Source organism: Myotis daubentonii, chromosome 6 (genome assembly GCF_963259705.1).
Source record: "Myotis daubentonii chromosome 6, mMyoDau2.1, whole genome shotgun sequence".
Taxonomy (NCBI): Eukaryota; Metazoa; Chordata; class Mammalia; order Chiroptera; family Vespertilionidae; genus Myotis; species Myotis daubentonii.
Genome location: NC_081845.1, coordinates 36208688 through 36224284, shown reverse-complemented (window position 1 = coordinate 36224284; position 15597 = coordinate 36208688). Strand labels below are relative to the sequence as shown.

The following is a 15597-nucleotide window of genomic DNA, read 5'->3' as shown; positions in this document are numbered from 1 at the left end:
AAAACATGAGGTAAATATTAGTTATGCTCAGTACCATGTCTATTTGAGGGCATATCGCAAGCTGAATACTTGTGAAATGCGCTGCTGGACAGATTAGCATTCTGTTAAATGAGGTAACAGAGGGAAGTACTTAGAGCAGAATGTACATCGTGATAGCTCTTACTGTCACGTCGAAGATGGCCGTCCCAACCTCTGCAAATATCACATTCGCTTAGTCCACCCATAGTAAGCGTGGAATGGTTTAATAAGAGCACACCTGTGGCTGGAAATGTCTAAACACATGTGACTGCAAGCAACCCAGTGCCCATCAATTCTGTGCACTGGGGGTTGGGGCGGGGGAGGGGGGAGGGGTTGGGTTGAGGTTTTACAAGTTAGTTCTCAACTAAGATGGTCTTTTCCTACCATGAAGCAAAGATGGTGAGTATGACACCTTCCTCTGCCCAAGATAGAGATATTGCAGAGAGAGAGAAGCTGTTTCCAGAACAATGGCTGCTGCTGCCAGAAATTCACAGAGAGCAATTGGGAGGAGCATGAGTCTCCTCAGTTCAAACAGTGCGTAGCTGTGTGCAGCAGCACATTCGGAACAGTGAGGGCCGGGCAGGAGGGATGTAGCTGATGAACACACTAGTCTTGGGCTGAGACTCTTCTGCATTTGGTGGACCAGCCAGGAAATGAGAAATGATCCGTCCCCACAGACTGTGTGGTGCCTGAATCCCAGAGACTAGGAACCTAAAGATCAAATGGTGTTAAACTAGAAAGAAATAGATCAGATTGGACCAAAACAGACACATTTTGCTTCACGAGGCCATTCTTGGGCTTTGCCCTATTTATTGGAGAGGCACAATAAGGAGCTGGCACCATAAAACCACACTGCGTATTCCTTGTTGTTTGGTATGCATAGTTATGGTCTAATTAGCTACTTAGGAAGATGCCTAGAGTTTGCATGTTTTGTGGCGTCCTTGGCTCTCCAAGGTCCCCAGATTCCTGGTTGTTGGCAGAGAGCCCAGTTTCCCCCTAGCCCCTCAGCACAGGCCCGAGTGGGGTTTACTTACTGTTTCTATACACCTGGGACTGCCTTGGGCAGAAACAAAGGAGAGCAGTGAGTCCAGGAGAGGGTGGCCTAAAAAACTCCATCCAAAGCAGACAAGGCCTCATCACAGGTGCACACCAAGATACAGGAACAAAGACCAAGGTCACCTAAATGGGATAAACAAAGGTCACCCAAGGCCAGACACAGGAGGGGATGAGGTGGCCACACATCCCAAGGGGATGACAATAGGAGAAGGGGTACAAATCTGTAATAAGTTTTGATTTTGTTTTTAAAAAATCCCAATTTGTTGAAATAATGATTGCCACTAGCATAATTGTTTTATCTTAGCCCCAGAAGAGTGGGGTTAACTTTACTCTCTGTCCTGGGACTGTGGCCACAGAAGGGGGCTTCTCTGGGGCAGGGACTGTAGGTGCCCCCACCCCCACGGTGTTCCTGTTCCAGCTACATTTTTCCCAATCACAATCCACCTGGTGTGAGAAATGTGCTGTGGTAGAGGTAGTCCAGGGCACTGTGGGGGCAATAGAAGTAGGGGGGAGGGGGATCAGAAGCTGGAGGAGCCAGGGAAGGCCTGGAGAGACTTGTTGCTGATGTGAGGGGAGAACCTTGAGCAGGCTGTGGGTGGAGTGTGGGCACAGACCAGGCAGCACCCAGGCTTGAGAGCCGGTGGAAAATAAGGCAGCACGGGGAGGGCCTGGGGCAGAGCGAACCCAGACCCCAGAGGCCAAGAGTGAGGAAGGTGGATGCATCTAACCTCACCATTTGGCCACAGGCCGACTCTGATCTTTAGGGACAGGTAGATAGAACCTTTACTCAAAGAAAAGTCACCTCCTGGCACCGGGAGGAAAGTGCTCACTCACCCTTATGACACCCCCCACGATGCTGCAGAGGTAAATATGAGAAGAGTCGTGTGAAAGGAAACAGGGCATTAAAACAGATCCCTGAAAGTGAAAGCAGAGCCTGAGAGTATGAGCACGAAGTCTGTGGCCTGGGAGGTGGAGGCGAGCGAGTTCTGCAGAGACAGAGGGGAGCTTTGTCCGCTGGCCCCAGGGCACCGGCCTCCTATCTCTGGCTGTGCGTCCTGGGAACATGCAGGGACTCCTCCTGGCCACCTTTCTCCTGGCAGCCCTGTCACAGGTAAGGTCTCTCTCCTTCCTCCTTCCCTTCAGGAGACTGCAGCAGTTTTTATTTTTTCAGTTTACAAATCTGGAAAGAAGAAGATGGGGGAGGAAGAGAGGGTGAATTCCTTGTGGAATACCTCTTGAGAAATAGGGAGCCATTTTCCTCTCCAAATAAAGTGCTGTTTCAGTTTAGTAGCTTCAGCAAAGAAGGGGAAAACATTTGTCCCATTCAGGTAATGGCATTTAATCCAACTTTCGATATGTTTGAACAGCTTCACGACTTTAGTAATGTATATATTTTTATTGGAGTATAGCACACAGCGTGCCTCGGGGAAGCCGCAGCCCTACCTGACGGGGGAATGAAGGGCGCTTCTTCTAGTGGGCTCCAGGCTGGGGCTCAGCTTTCCATAGTCGTGTGCAAAATGAGCAGAGAACCACTGGAAAATATGATTTTGACCACTTCAGTGAAGCCTGTTCTGGTTTGAAAGGAGCACTTTGGAAGAAACATTTATATTTTGAAAACATTCTATAGCTTTGTCTTTTCCCAACCCATGTGTTTCTCACTTGTCATGAAAGGGAATCAGTCCATGGAGACTTTGGAATTTTTCAAGCAACAGACCAAAGGGAAGTTTAATTTAATACGACCGATTCATTGCCTTGGCATTTTTTAATAAGAATATTAAAACAGGGTGAATTACTTGTGGATTTATTTACATGGTGAATGTTTTTGCTTGCATAGAAGACAGAGCTTTGGATATCTGGGGATTTAGCAAAATATCTTAGATTTGACAATCTTAGATTCTACATAGAAGTGAGATTTTACAGTATTTGCCTTTCTGTGTGTGCCTTATTTCCTTAGATGATGTCCTTCAGGCCCATCCATGATGTTACAAATGGCAGGATTTCCTTCTCTTCTAAGGCTGGATTACATTGCATTTTATGTAGATGGCACGTCTTCTGTATCTACTCATAAATGAATGGACATTTAGGTTGTTTCCATATCTTGGCTATTGTGAATAATGCTACAGTGAACATGGGAGTACAGAGTACAGCTATCTCTTTGAGATCCTGGTTTTAATATTTTTGGATAAATACCCAGAGTGAAATTGCTAGATCACATGGTAGTTCTATTTTTAATTGTTTGAGGATCCTCCATATTGTTTTCCATAATGGCTATACCAATTTACATTCCCACCAACAGTGTACCAGGGTTTTCTTTTCTCCACATACTCACCAACACCTATTTTATTTATTTATTTATTTATTTATTTATTTATTTATTTATTTATTTATTTATTTATTTACTTACTTACTTATTTTAGTAGTAGTCATCCTAACAGGTGTGAGATGATATCTTGGTGTGATTTTGATTTGTATTTCCCTGATGATTAGTGATGTTGAGCACATTTTCATGTATTGATGGCCATTTGTATGTCTTCTTTGTAGAAATGTCTATTCAAGTGTTTTGCCCATTTTTAATTGGTTTATTATTTTTGCCATTGAGTTGTATGAGTTCTTGATATATTTTGGATATTAACCCCTTATAAGATATATAGTTTGCAATATTTTTTCCATTATGTAGATTGCCCGTTCTTTCATTTGTTGATTATTTCCTTTGCTGTATATAGCTTTTTAGTTTGATGTAATCCCACTTATTTATTTTTGCCTTTTCTTAAAAAAAAAAAAAAAGAACAATTCTTCTGGGTGGAGAAGATAGAGGACAAAAGGGGAAGCAAGCAGCACCTTTACAAGACTATCATAATCAACTAAGTGAAAAATAATGGTGGCTTGGATCACTATGGTAGCAATGGGGTGGGTATATTTTGAAGATATAACCAACATGATATACTGATGGGATTGGAAGTAAAATGTGAGAGAAAAGTCAAGAATGACCTGACTCTAAGGTATTTTGGAAAAAATGAAATTGGCATTTTCTCAAACAGGGATGTGTAGGTAAAGTAGATTGGAAGGGAAAATAGGGAGCTTGCTTAGGTCATGCTAAACTTGCTATACCTACCAAACATCTAAGTGGAGATCTGTTTAGTAGGTAGTGTGAGTCTGAGTTCAGAAGAGAGGTCTGGGTGGGAGGTATAAGATATAGCAAGAGAAGTTAAGTCTTAACTACAGGGATGGCAATGTTTAGAAATGAAGAGGATGAGAAGAAACTAGCAAAGGAGACTGAGAAGAAGCCATCAGAGAGAAAGGAGAAGCAAGAAAGTGGGGTGTTGGGAGCTGAGTGAAGGAAAGTTTAAGCCGAGAGCGATTGTGTCAAATACTGTTAGATATTATTATAACTCGGCACACTGTATTCTATCAGTTTGAGGGAAATGTATTTCTATTAAATCTCTGAAATTAGTTTGAGAAATCATTTCTAACATCACCTTTATTATCAAATGAAGTTCTGCTGCAGGGCACAGGGCACCGGGCCATTAGATGTGACTCCTGAAAGAAGGCCTGGAGAAGCATCAGAAGTTCAGCATCGTAAACAGGTCTGTCACTGGCCCTGTAGATGTCCTCAGAAGCCCAGTTGCCCTCCTGGAGTGAGCTTGGTGAGGGATGGCTGTGGATGCTGTAAAATCTGTGCCAAGCAACCAGGGGACATCTGCAATGAAGCTGACCTCTGCGATCCACACAAAGGACTGTACTGTGACTACTCAGCAGACAGGCCTAGGTACGAGACCGGAGTGTGTGCATGTAAGTGTCTTCTGGACCTGCTGGGAGAGGTTGAGTCTAGACAGGATATTTTTCCTGCAACGGTTGATTTGGAATAATTAGCTTAGTTTGGCTAACTATAAGGCGGCTTTAGTTTTCACACACTAAGGGGACTGGCTTTGTCATATTAGACACCATGTGAAGTTAACAGATGTTTACACACGTTCAGAAACCTGTTATTTTAATTGCGTTTAAAGTGATCTCACAGTTCTTCTCAAAATAATTGCTTTTAATGATTAAAATATAAGAAATTGAGTCTGATTTCTTAAAGTGCCACAAAATAACAGCTTTTGTTAATATTGTCAACAGCAATCTGAATTCAGCCTTTTCTGTAACTGAAAAGTAATCTTGCTTAAAATGTAAGGATGTATATCTAGTATTCAGACATACTGCTTTGATCTCAGCCTTTCCAACTAACCATGAAGTTACTGTACTTTTTACTGAAGAGAGAGAGATACCTTCACCCCAAATCACAACCTGACCCTCAGCTTTACGGGTCTTAGCTCGGGGGTCTGATTGAGACCATCTAAACCTACAACATCTAGACAATAATTCAGGATGCTGACTTACTGAGGAGTAAGGAATCAGATTTCTAAGGGAAGAGAAACACCCATGTTATCTGGGCGGTTTAGTCACGCTATAGAAAAGCCCAAGTGGGAAGCAAATGACTCCTAGAAGTTTGGTCATGAGCATGTAATAAGAGTACATCGTTGGAGTTGGGATGAATGTATAGACCCATGCAGGCCTGAAAGCCTGATACCCCTGTCGGCACTATATTATATTGGTTAAGATGTAGGCTCTGGGTCACCTTGATCATGTTGTTTAACCTCTTTGTGCTTCAGTTACATCATATGTACCTCCTATATCATAGACTTGCTAGGAAGATCAAATGAAAATAATGGACATAAAACCCCAAACACCTGGCCCAATATCTGGTACACAGTAGACTCTAAAAAATGTTAGTTATTATTCATGGAAACTTGACAGAGAAACCATGACCTATCAGTGCTGGGCAACAAACAGTGACCAGCAACTAGGGACACAACAGGGGGTTATAAAAGATACAGGCCCTTCCCTCACAGAGTCAAAGTATATTGTGTCAGACAGATCTTACCACAAAGAATTTCAGATACTGTGATGATATTTTAACACAGCCTAGACCCAAGGTTGAGGGCGGGGTGACCTATAACTGGGCTCACGAACTATGGCTTCGTGGCCAAATCATGGCCCTCCCCTGATTTTACACAGAATGTTTTGTTGGAACTCAGCCACACCTACTCAGCTACATATAGTCTATGGCTGCTTTACAATGGCAGGATCCAGTAGTGGTGACAGAGGCTGAATGGTCTGTAAAGACTAAGATCGTTACGATTTGGCCCTTTACAGAAAATTTGCCGGTCGACGATATGGATAAATATTTTTTAAACTTTTTGGTCCAAGGGCTCCTTGATTCTTAGAAATTAATGAGGACCCAAAGAGCTTTTGTTTGAGTTATCTCTATTGGTATTTAATAGATGAGAAATTTAAAACCATTTGCTAATTTGTTTTAAAATAACAAAGGCATTGTAAATTCATAGGAATAATATATAAGTTATGAAAAAATTTATTTTCTAAAACAAAGGAAAATAGAGTGAGAAGAATGGGATTGGTTTACATTTTTGCAAATCTAGTGTATAGCTTAACAGAAGATAGCTAGATTCTCCCATCTGTTTCTACTTTCAATCTATTGCTATATGATGTTTTGGTTGAAATATATGAAGGGAATCCAGCTTCACACAGATATATATTGGAAAGGGAAGGAATATTTTAATAGACTTTTCAGATAATTGTTAATATTCTTTTTTGATATTATATTAACACTTGAGAAGTGGTAGTTTCTTAAAAATTAGCTGCATCATGGAGTCTAAAACCATATCATTGAATCACATCAGTGTCAAACTCTGTGACATTAAAATACATTGGTTCATCCAAAACCTACTTGGAATGGGTCCTTTACTCATGCATAATTGGTTATTTGGAAAACAGTTTGGAACAATGGGTTATGTAGAAGTTCCAAATGATACACGTAATTATATAATATTTTTAAAAATCACATTAATTAATCCTAATTCTGTCAGAAAAGTCTATATATTGAGTACCTATGAAGTTCTCAGATGTGGATACAAATTTTTCAACATTCTAATTTTTTGCTTAAAAGCTTGAATTCTATCATTGGCAATAAATACTGTCAGTTGTTTTGTTTGAAGTTACAGCCTTATTTTGTTGGTTTTCAAGAAAATGTCAGCCAAATACCCAGTCTGAATAAGCATGGCTTACCTGTGAGTCATTGCTTCAGGTGAAATTCCCACTAAAACACATGGGGGTGTTTGGCCTACAACTCAAACAGCAGCATAGGTGCTTTTCCTAAGATAACTGTTGTGCTTCGGTGCAATACCTACAGAGATGCTCTGTGTATACTTTCCATTTTGTCCCAAGGAATATTAAAAATATTTATTCGATGGTTAAGATTTAATAAAATTTTTACTTTTTACTGTGTCACTAAGGGCATTCTTAAGTAAAACTAGCTTTTTTGCTATAGTACATTTATATACAAGTGCACAGCAAGGAAAAATACAGTGATTATCCTGTACAGTTTGATTCATGCTATTTTAGATTCCAACAGCAGTTTTAGCCACCATTGCTTTTGCACCATCAGTGCAAATATCAACACAGTGAAAACAGTTTCTGACCTGCAGATTCTCTGAAAGGGCCTCAGGCACTGCCCAGGAGTCAGTGGCCACACTTGGAAAACTGCTGACCCAGGTCAGGGATCCTGCTCAGAGGAAGTGAAAGTTTCCTCTAGTTCTCTTAAGACAAAAATCAGTTACCATGCAGTACTATAGTTAAACAGATTATAATTTTTTCAGCCATTCACATCTTAACTAAGAATATATCCTAGCCTATTGTTGGACAGCTGGGGAAACCTCAGTCTCACCAGCCCCCAGCCCATCTCTCAAATTTACAATCTTTATCTCACTGCTGTACTCAAAGTGATTTTTTTATTAGCCGCACTCTAGACCAGAGCCTGTACTTGGGTCTGAGTTCTGGAAGTGATCATTGAGGTTGCTAGCCTACAATGCACTGCTAATGTCTCATTTTTCACCTTCTCCAGATGTTCTGTGAAGGAGGTTCCAGATGGGGCCTACAAAATCGAGAATGGCACTTTGTTAAGGGCATAGTCCTCTGTGGCTTATAGGGGAGGGCTAGGTTATCAGTGATGGCTTCTTTGGCGATTCTGCTTTTTTCTCTTTTCAGATCTTGTGGCTGTGGGATGCGAGTTCAACAGGGTACATTATCATAATGGCCAAGTGTTTCAGCCCAACCCCCTGTTTAGCTGCCTCTGTGTGAGTGGGGCCATTGGATGCACCCCTTTGTTCATACCAAAGCTGGCTGACAGTCACTGCTCTGGGGCTAAAGGTGGAAAGAAGTCTGATCAACCAAACTGTGGCCTGGGACCATTACAACAGCAGCTCTCAACAACCTACAAAACAATGCCAGGTGCTCATAAGTAGAACTGGTTTCATGTCTGCTTCTTGTGGTTTACTTCATGGTCCTCCTATGCACCATAGGTGCTCCATAGGCACTTCCTGACTGGTGGTCAGTGTGAGATTTAGTTTGAGTGTGCCGTCTTAGTCTGTTTCAGGAAGGTATACAGTGGGGCCTTGACTTACGAGTTTAATTCGTTCTGAGACCTAGCTCGTTAACTCAAATTACTCTGTCAACTCAATGCAAAAAATCGGCCAAGAGACAGCTGGTATCTCAAAAAACTCATTAGTCGGGACACTTGTAAGTCAAGGCTCCACTGTAGTCTAAGTATCTGAAAAGGAAACTTGGTAATGTTTTCATTTTTTTTCCAGTAAACTATTTGTTTTTAAGAACCCTACTAGGTCAGGAAAATTCTTACTCTGCTATTCCCACTCAACCTCTTCTCGGGAGGATTGGCCAAATGTAGTTCATATGTACCCTGGAAAAACTTTTATTTGTATTGTTATTACTATGGGCAAGAAGTGTGAACTATCCAGAAACAAAAATTTTCAAAAGTGACTTTTCTATATGATAAAAGCAGAAATGGAAAGCTACTGTTTAAAAATATTTGAGGACATGCATTGAATTTATAAATATTATTTCTAGAAATAGAAAACTGCTGATATAAACTTACCCTAGGCATTCTTAAGTAGGCTGCCCAGGTACGTATATAGTAGGAACATGTAATGAGATTCTTTGTTTCTCATCTTGAACACCTGGCCATTTAGTCAGTATGCTCATAAACTTTGTATTCTGGTCTGCTCTGAGTTAGCATCTTTGTCAGTGCCAGGGTGTTTTGGGGACAGGAATTTAAAAAATGCCAGCATATGAAGCACAGACAGGGAAGGACTTAAAAAGTGCAAAGCTGATGCTTTATTATTCACATCTGTGTTTTCATCCAGAAATCAATGCCTTTTTCTTGAAATTTAGAGCTTAGGGAATGAAAGGAGCCAAGGAAATGCAGAATACTTATGCTGAAAACTCCCAAGTTCACTTGTATCATGTGAAATGACTTTTAGAAATTTAAAAGCTATATGAAAAGACCATCTTCAGGGATTTCAATTATGCCCATTAAACTTGAAAATAATTTAACAGGTTGTAGTGAATTTGCGTTTACCATGCATAGTTATTCAGCTAACAGCATGCCACTACTAATGCTCTAAAAATATAAGCCAAATTATTCTTTTTTTCCAGGATGTACAAGAACAGTTGGTTTTCTGCATTGAATCTGCATTCATTTATCTGAGTGAATCAGTATAAGTCCTTAGAATCTCTTTGGTGAGAGAGAACACCTTAGAGAAGCAGTTTGCCACAAATGGAGACTTTTGGATGTAGTTCAAGTTGGTCTCATTTGTAGCGTGAGGGTGGATTCACTGGGTACCCGGTTGGAGGTTTCAGATGGTCATTCTTAGTGATTGGTGCTTTGATGCAATAGCAAAACCAAACCAAACCCTGAGAAAATGTCTCTGGTAATTGAGTGTTGGACCTAGATATGTTTCAAAGGAAGTATATATTCAATCTAATATCTCTCCTTTGCTTAACTGTGAAACTATACTTATGGGCCCAAACAGGAGTTTGGCTTTTAAAATTAAGCACAGTGACAAATACTCACTTTAAGATATATTTGTGATAGTAATTTATATGCACAGTTAATTCCAAATGGTTAGAATCTAGCTTGCTTGGTCAGTACGAAGCATGCAATGACATAATGCCCCCATGCTTTTCTTACTGCTCTCCAACACTAAACTTCGACTTTAAAAATCTCTTCTTGCTTTTTAATGAGTGTCAAGCAAATTCCTGAACTGCAGTTCTTTGCTTAACTTTAAGTGGGGTTATTAGAAATACAACTATCTAACCTACCTTTATTTATTGCAGATGCGTGCCAGGCTTTTAATCTGCTTCCTGCATTGAGGTCTTTAAACTGTTGTCTACCTTCCAGGTATCTGCATATTTCTGCTTCTTCTCCCTCAGTTCTACGTGCAATTGCAAGATCCTATTGTAATAACACTGAAAACAGTATCAAAGTATCATTTTATTCAAAGATAGCACATACTTCAGTGACTGATATTCCCTATCAAGAAGGCATTTTTGGGGATCTTTTTCAAGTTTTAAATTGACATTTTGAAGTAATGTAGCCAGAATTTTGCAGTGTTCAACTGCAAACTCACATCACAACAACCTTATTCCCAAAACATCCATTTTAGGATGCATATTAACCTTCAGGAAATGCTTTGAGACAATAAGCCAACCTGTAGTTTGCTAAAATTAACCAAGGGCCAGACTCATTCATGAACAGAACAAGAAGCTCCCAATGGGTTTACAAGGAGATTGAAGAATATTATGCCCTCTTTATATTTTCTTTATAGTCTCATTATTTACCCTCTTCCCCTCCTTTTGTTTCTCCTAAGGAGCAGGCAGTGGAGGGAGGGTCCATCTATCTACCCACACACCCACCCATCTATCAATCCAGTCATTCTCCATGTCTTCCTATATGTGATTTGAAATGGCTAGGCAATAGAGAGATTACTATGGGCCTGATACTACAGGGAATTAATGAATAAATAGCTTACACATAGCATATGAGTATTTAGATTATTTCAGTATAATGTATTTTCTAAAAGACTAGATTAAAGTGGAGGGGAAAAATTCACTGGTTTTAGTGATAGTCTAAGTCTCAAATATAACTTTTGTGTTTTAGATTTTAACATACGAAATTTAACATTAAAAACCACATCATTCTAATTGATATCTTAAATTCCCTAATCCTACTAATGTCTATTGGAAATATCAAGCATGAAGCCAGAACCAGGGAAAAGGCAAGATATCTATCAGAACATAAGCTTTAGTACTCAGAAGATGGGCAGGAAGAAAGAAGCAAATGGGTGTATCGTGTTTTTCAAAGATAAAGAATTTTATTCCTCCCAAGAAATTGGACTATAAGACTTTTTTATTTTTTATATGATTACTAGGGGCCCGGTGCACGAAATTCGTGCACTGGGTGTGTGTGTGGGGGGGGAGTGTCCCTCAGCCCAGCCTGCCCCCTCTCACATACTGGGAGCCCTCAGGCGTTGACCCCCATCACCCTCCAATCGCAGGATCGGCCCCTTGCCCAGGCCTGACGCCTCTGACAGAGGTGTCAGGCCTGGGCAGGGGACCCTCATTTCCCCCCATCACTGGTTCTGCCCCCAGCTCAGGCCTGATGCCTCTGGCCCAGGCATCAGGCTTGGGCAGGGGACCCCCAGACCCCTCCGATTGCTGGCTCTGCCCCTTGCTCAGGCCTGATGCCTCCACCAGAGGCGTAGACCCCCATCACCCTCTGATCACCTGATCGGCCCCTTGCCCAGGCCTGACGCCTCCACCAGAGGTGTCAGGCTTGGACAGGGGACCCCCATCTCCCCCCGATCACTGGCTCTGGCCCACGCCCAGGCCTGAGGCCTCTGGCCCAGGAATCATGCCTGGGCAGGGGACCCCCATCTCCCTCTGATCGCTTGCTCCACCCCCCGCCCAAGCCTGACGCCTCTGACCCAGGCTTCAGGACTAGGCAAGGGGACCATCATATCCCCCCAATCCCCGGCTCCGCCCCCCACCCAGGCCTGATGCCTCGGCCAGAGGAGTTGACCCTCATCACCCTCCGATCACCAATCACCGGATTGGCCCCTTGACCAGGCCTGAGGCCTCTGGCAGAGGTGTCAGGCCTGGGCAGGGGACCCCCAGCTCCCCGCGGTTGCAGGCTCCGCCCCTGCCCAGGCCTAATGCCTCTGGCTGAGGCGTCCGGCTCGGGCAGCGGGGACCCGCAGCTGCAGCGGCCCCACGATCGTGGGCTCCGCTTTAGGCCCAGGCAAGGGACCCCTAGCTCCCGGGACTGCCAGCTTCGACCGTGCCCAGCTCCCATCACTGGCTCCACCCCTACTTCCTGCTATCACTGGCCAGGGCGGCAAAGGCGCCTGATTCTCCGATCATGGCTGGGGGGCAGGGCAAAGGCGGCCCCAGGGCCGCCTTTGCCCTGCCCCCCAGCTCTTAGCTCCCCCCTGAGTTTCCGATCACTGTCAGTGGCAGGGGGCTTCTTCCTGCTTTCCCTTTCACCTCCCTGCATTGTGCCTACATATGCAAATTAGCCGCCATCTTGTTGGCAGTTAACTGCCAATCATAGTTGGCAGTTAATTTGCATATAGCCCTGATTAGCCAATGAAAAGGGCATCGTCGTACGCCAATTACCATTTTTCTCTTTTATTAGTGTTGATTTTTAATGTCCAGAGTTTATAATACAAGGACCAGAGTTCCTCTCAGATTCAAGTTTATAAATCTCAATTGGCTTGTGAGGCTAGTAGGGATACTTCTTTTTGTCTAATTTGGTTGCTGGGAAGACTTCATTCAAATCCTCAACTGTCAGCTGGTCAAATGGAATTATGTCCTTCATCTTTTCCAGCTCTTTCTCGAATTGCTCAATCCTGGTCTTTGAGAGAGACAAACTCAGCACAACTTTTCACATCTTCTTTTTCTTCAGCATCCACCAGGGCGCTGTACTTATCTTCTGGCACAGGAACCTTCAGGGCATTAAACTTGTCAACATCATCTACTAAGCCGGCCTTTGCTACGTTGGCCTTGTAGTAAGCCCAGTCGATTGCAGGTGGTTTCTCAGGGAGAGTAGCCGACCTGGAGGTGAGGGTCTCATTCCAGGATTTCAGGGTGTTAGCAATGGTTTTCTGGTTTCGGGGTATGATTTCCCCAAAAGCTACCCAGTCAATGGTTTTTAGAGCAAGTTTTCACCCAGCTGTCTTGAAATCCTTCACCAACCCCAGCGGCCCACAGTCCACAGAGCAAGTAATGGAAGTGTGGACTGTAAGACTTGATTCAAAAGTAATTTGGGGTGTGGGGAATGATGATTAGACCATAAGCTTATGTTATTGAGTTATTTTATATAAAAATAAAGGTTCAGATCTATTAACTATTACTAGCTTAAAATGACTAAAATTATATAACTACATGAGTACATAAACATGCATACACATGCACTTTCTCCTTTATTTTAGCTTATAGGAATCTCCCACTTATTTGGAAAAGAAAATGTCTTATTCAAGCTACAAAGTGGACCCCTTGCTCCAGAACATGTGGGATGGGAATTTCTAACAGGGTAACCAATGAAAATAACAAGTGCCAACTGAGAACAGAGAAAAGACTGTGCTATATTCAGCCTTGTGACAGTAATATACTAAAGACAGTACAGGTAAAGTTTAATTAGACTTAACTTCATTATAATTTAATATTAGAAGAGTATGTGTGCATGTATGTGAGTTTTGAAGGGATGGATGGTGATTGGTTCTCATAAAAATAAAATCACTTTAGTATGACTATTAAAAGTCAAACTGTCTCAGTGGAAAGCAGATATTACTCTAACTGCACTTTGTGGGGGAAATTTTATATCAAGCAAAGGTAACATTAATCTGTTAGAAAGTCTCACAGCCTAATTGTGTGGGTCATGGCCAGCAGGAACTACTGTGGTACCTCACCACATATGTTGTTTTTTTAAAGAGTAGACTATTTTTAGATTCTAACTTCTTTTTTTAAATATTAATTTTATCGCAGCAATGGATAGAAGATTTTGGTTGTTAATTATGAAAACAGGTATTATTGACATCAGAGAAGTTCTGTTCTTAGTTATATATTATCAACATGGAGGGGGAACCATACCATTTCCAAAATGCTCTCTGTTTAGATAGTAGACTTGCCAGGTGATGATAAAATACTCTAAGATTGTTTGGTATAACTAGAGTTGGTTCTACTTCTAGAATTATACAGGATGACCATCATTTTTAGAAATGCACCACACCCTTCTCATCCCCAAGTTATTCCCATTAGAAATTAACAACTTGGCCAGGGCCTGGTTAGGGGACATGCAGGAGGCAACCAAATGATGTTTCTCTCATATCGATATTTCTCTGTCTTTCCCTCCCTCTTCCACCCTCTCTAAAAATCAATCAAAAAATATCCTCCAGTGAGGATAAAAAAAAAAGTTAACTCAATTTTAAAGAGATTAAGGTATTTATTCACCTATTCATCCTCTGAAAACTGTCTGAGCTGTGTAAGGGAATTTGTTAATTTGTAGGTAAATAAACATTTAATAAGACATGGCTCTTGATAGTAAACAAAATAGAGAAATTTTCATTAATTCTGGAACTAGGTAAAAAAGATAGCAAAAATCATTGGGAAGTGGGTCCTATAACACGATGGAGCAAGAACAGGGAGACAGACCGACTTCTGTTGAGAGGGGTTTTAAATGTAGAAAAGAGAGTGCTGAAAGTTACTAAATAGCAACTATTAATGTCCTGGAAATAATTTGTATCTGTGTGTTTATGTTATAAAATGTTCTATGTAGAATCACTTCTCTAAACTATTATAATCAAATTTTAAAAATGACTTCTTAATGTTATGTATATTTTTAGATCCCCAAAGGAAAAACGTGCCAACCTACTTTCCAACTCTTCAAAGCTGAAAAATTCGTCCTCTCTGGATGTTCAAGCACCCAGAGTTATAAACCCACTTTCTGTGGACTATGCATGGATAAGAGATGCTGTGTTCCTAATAAGTCTAAGATGATTACCATTCAATTTGATTGCCCAAATGAAGGGTCATTTAAATGGAAGATGCTGTGGGTCACATCTTGTGTATGTCAGAGAAACTGCAGAGATTCGGGAGATATATTTTCTGAGCTCAAGATTCTCTAAAGCCAAACACATGGGGGAAATCTCAAGGTTAGTCAATCATGTCATTACATCAAAAGGTTAGAATGGTTTTAAAAAGGTGGCAAAACGACCTTATTGGTTTAAAATAGTAAGAATGCCTATTCTCATTTGACTGTATTTAAGGCATTAGGAGCTTTTAAAAAGGTTCTCCTACAAAGATATGTAGAATTTGAAAGTCTTAAAATTGAACTTACTTTAAAATGTATCTTATCTGCACTAATAAAAGAGAAACATGCAAATTGTGTTACTCTGCTACGCCCATCAGCCAATCAGGATGAATATGCAAATCAACCCCAAAAAAGATGGTGGTTAATTTGCATATGCAGGCGCAGAGCAAAGACTGAAGGCTCCGCCCGAGGGAAGATGGAAGATGACTGAAGATGACTGAAGACTGAAGAGGCTTGGCTTCTCT

The 15597-nt window shown here is 41.5% G+C and overlaps 1 protein-coding gene and 1 pseudogene across 1 annotated transcript; one reads left to right on the top strand and one right to left on the bottom strand.

The window, feature by feature from the left end:
• Positions 1 to 2063: 2063 nt before the first annotated feature.
• Positions 2064 to 15550, top strand: CCN6 (cellular communication network factor 6). The gene is made up of 5 exons (XM_059700662.1): positions 2064 to 2185; positions 4569 to 4863; positions 8176 to 8418; positions 13476 to 13669; positions 14886 to 15550. The coding sequence occupies exons 1-5, from the start codon at positions 2138 to 2140 to the stop codon at positions 15165 to 15167; spliced, it is 1062 nt and encodes a 353-aa protein (XP_059556645.1). The 5' UTR covers positions 2064 to 2137; the 3' UTR covers positions 15168 to 15550.
• On the bottom strand, positions 12689 to 13444 carry LOC132236602 (ATP synthase subunit d, mitochondrial-like; annotated as a pseudogene).
• Positions 15551 to 15597: the final 47 nt, after the last annotated feature.

Coding starts and splice junctions, on each gene's coding strand:
- CCN6 (XM_059700662.1), top strand. CDS start 2,138: ATGCAGGGACTCCTCCTGGCCACCTTTCTCCTGGCAGCCCTGTCACAG. Junction 8,419..13,475: donor AACCTACAAAACAATGCCAG/GTGCTCATAAGT, acceptor CCTTTATTTTAG/CTTATAGGAATCTCCCACTT. Junction 13,670..14,885: donor ATATACTAAAGACAGTACAG/GTAAAGTTTAAT, acceptor GTATATTTTTAG/ATCCCCAAAGGAAAAACGTG.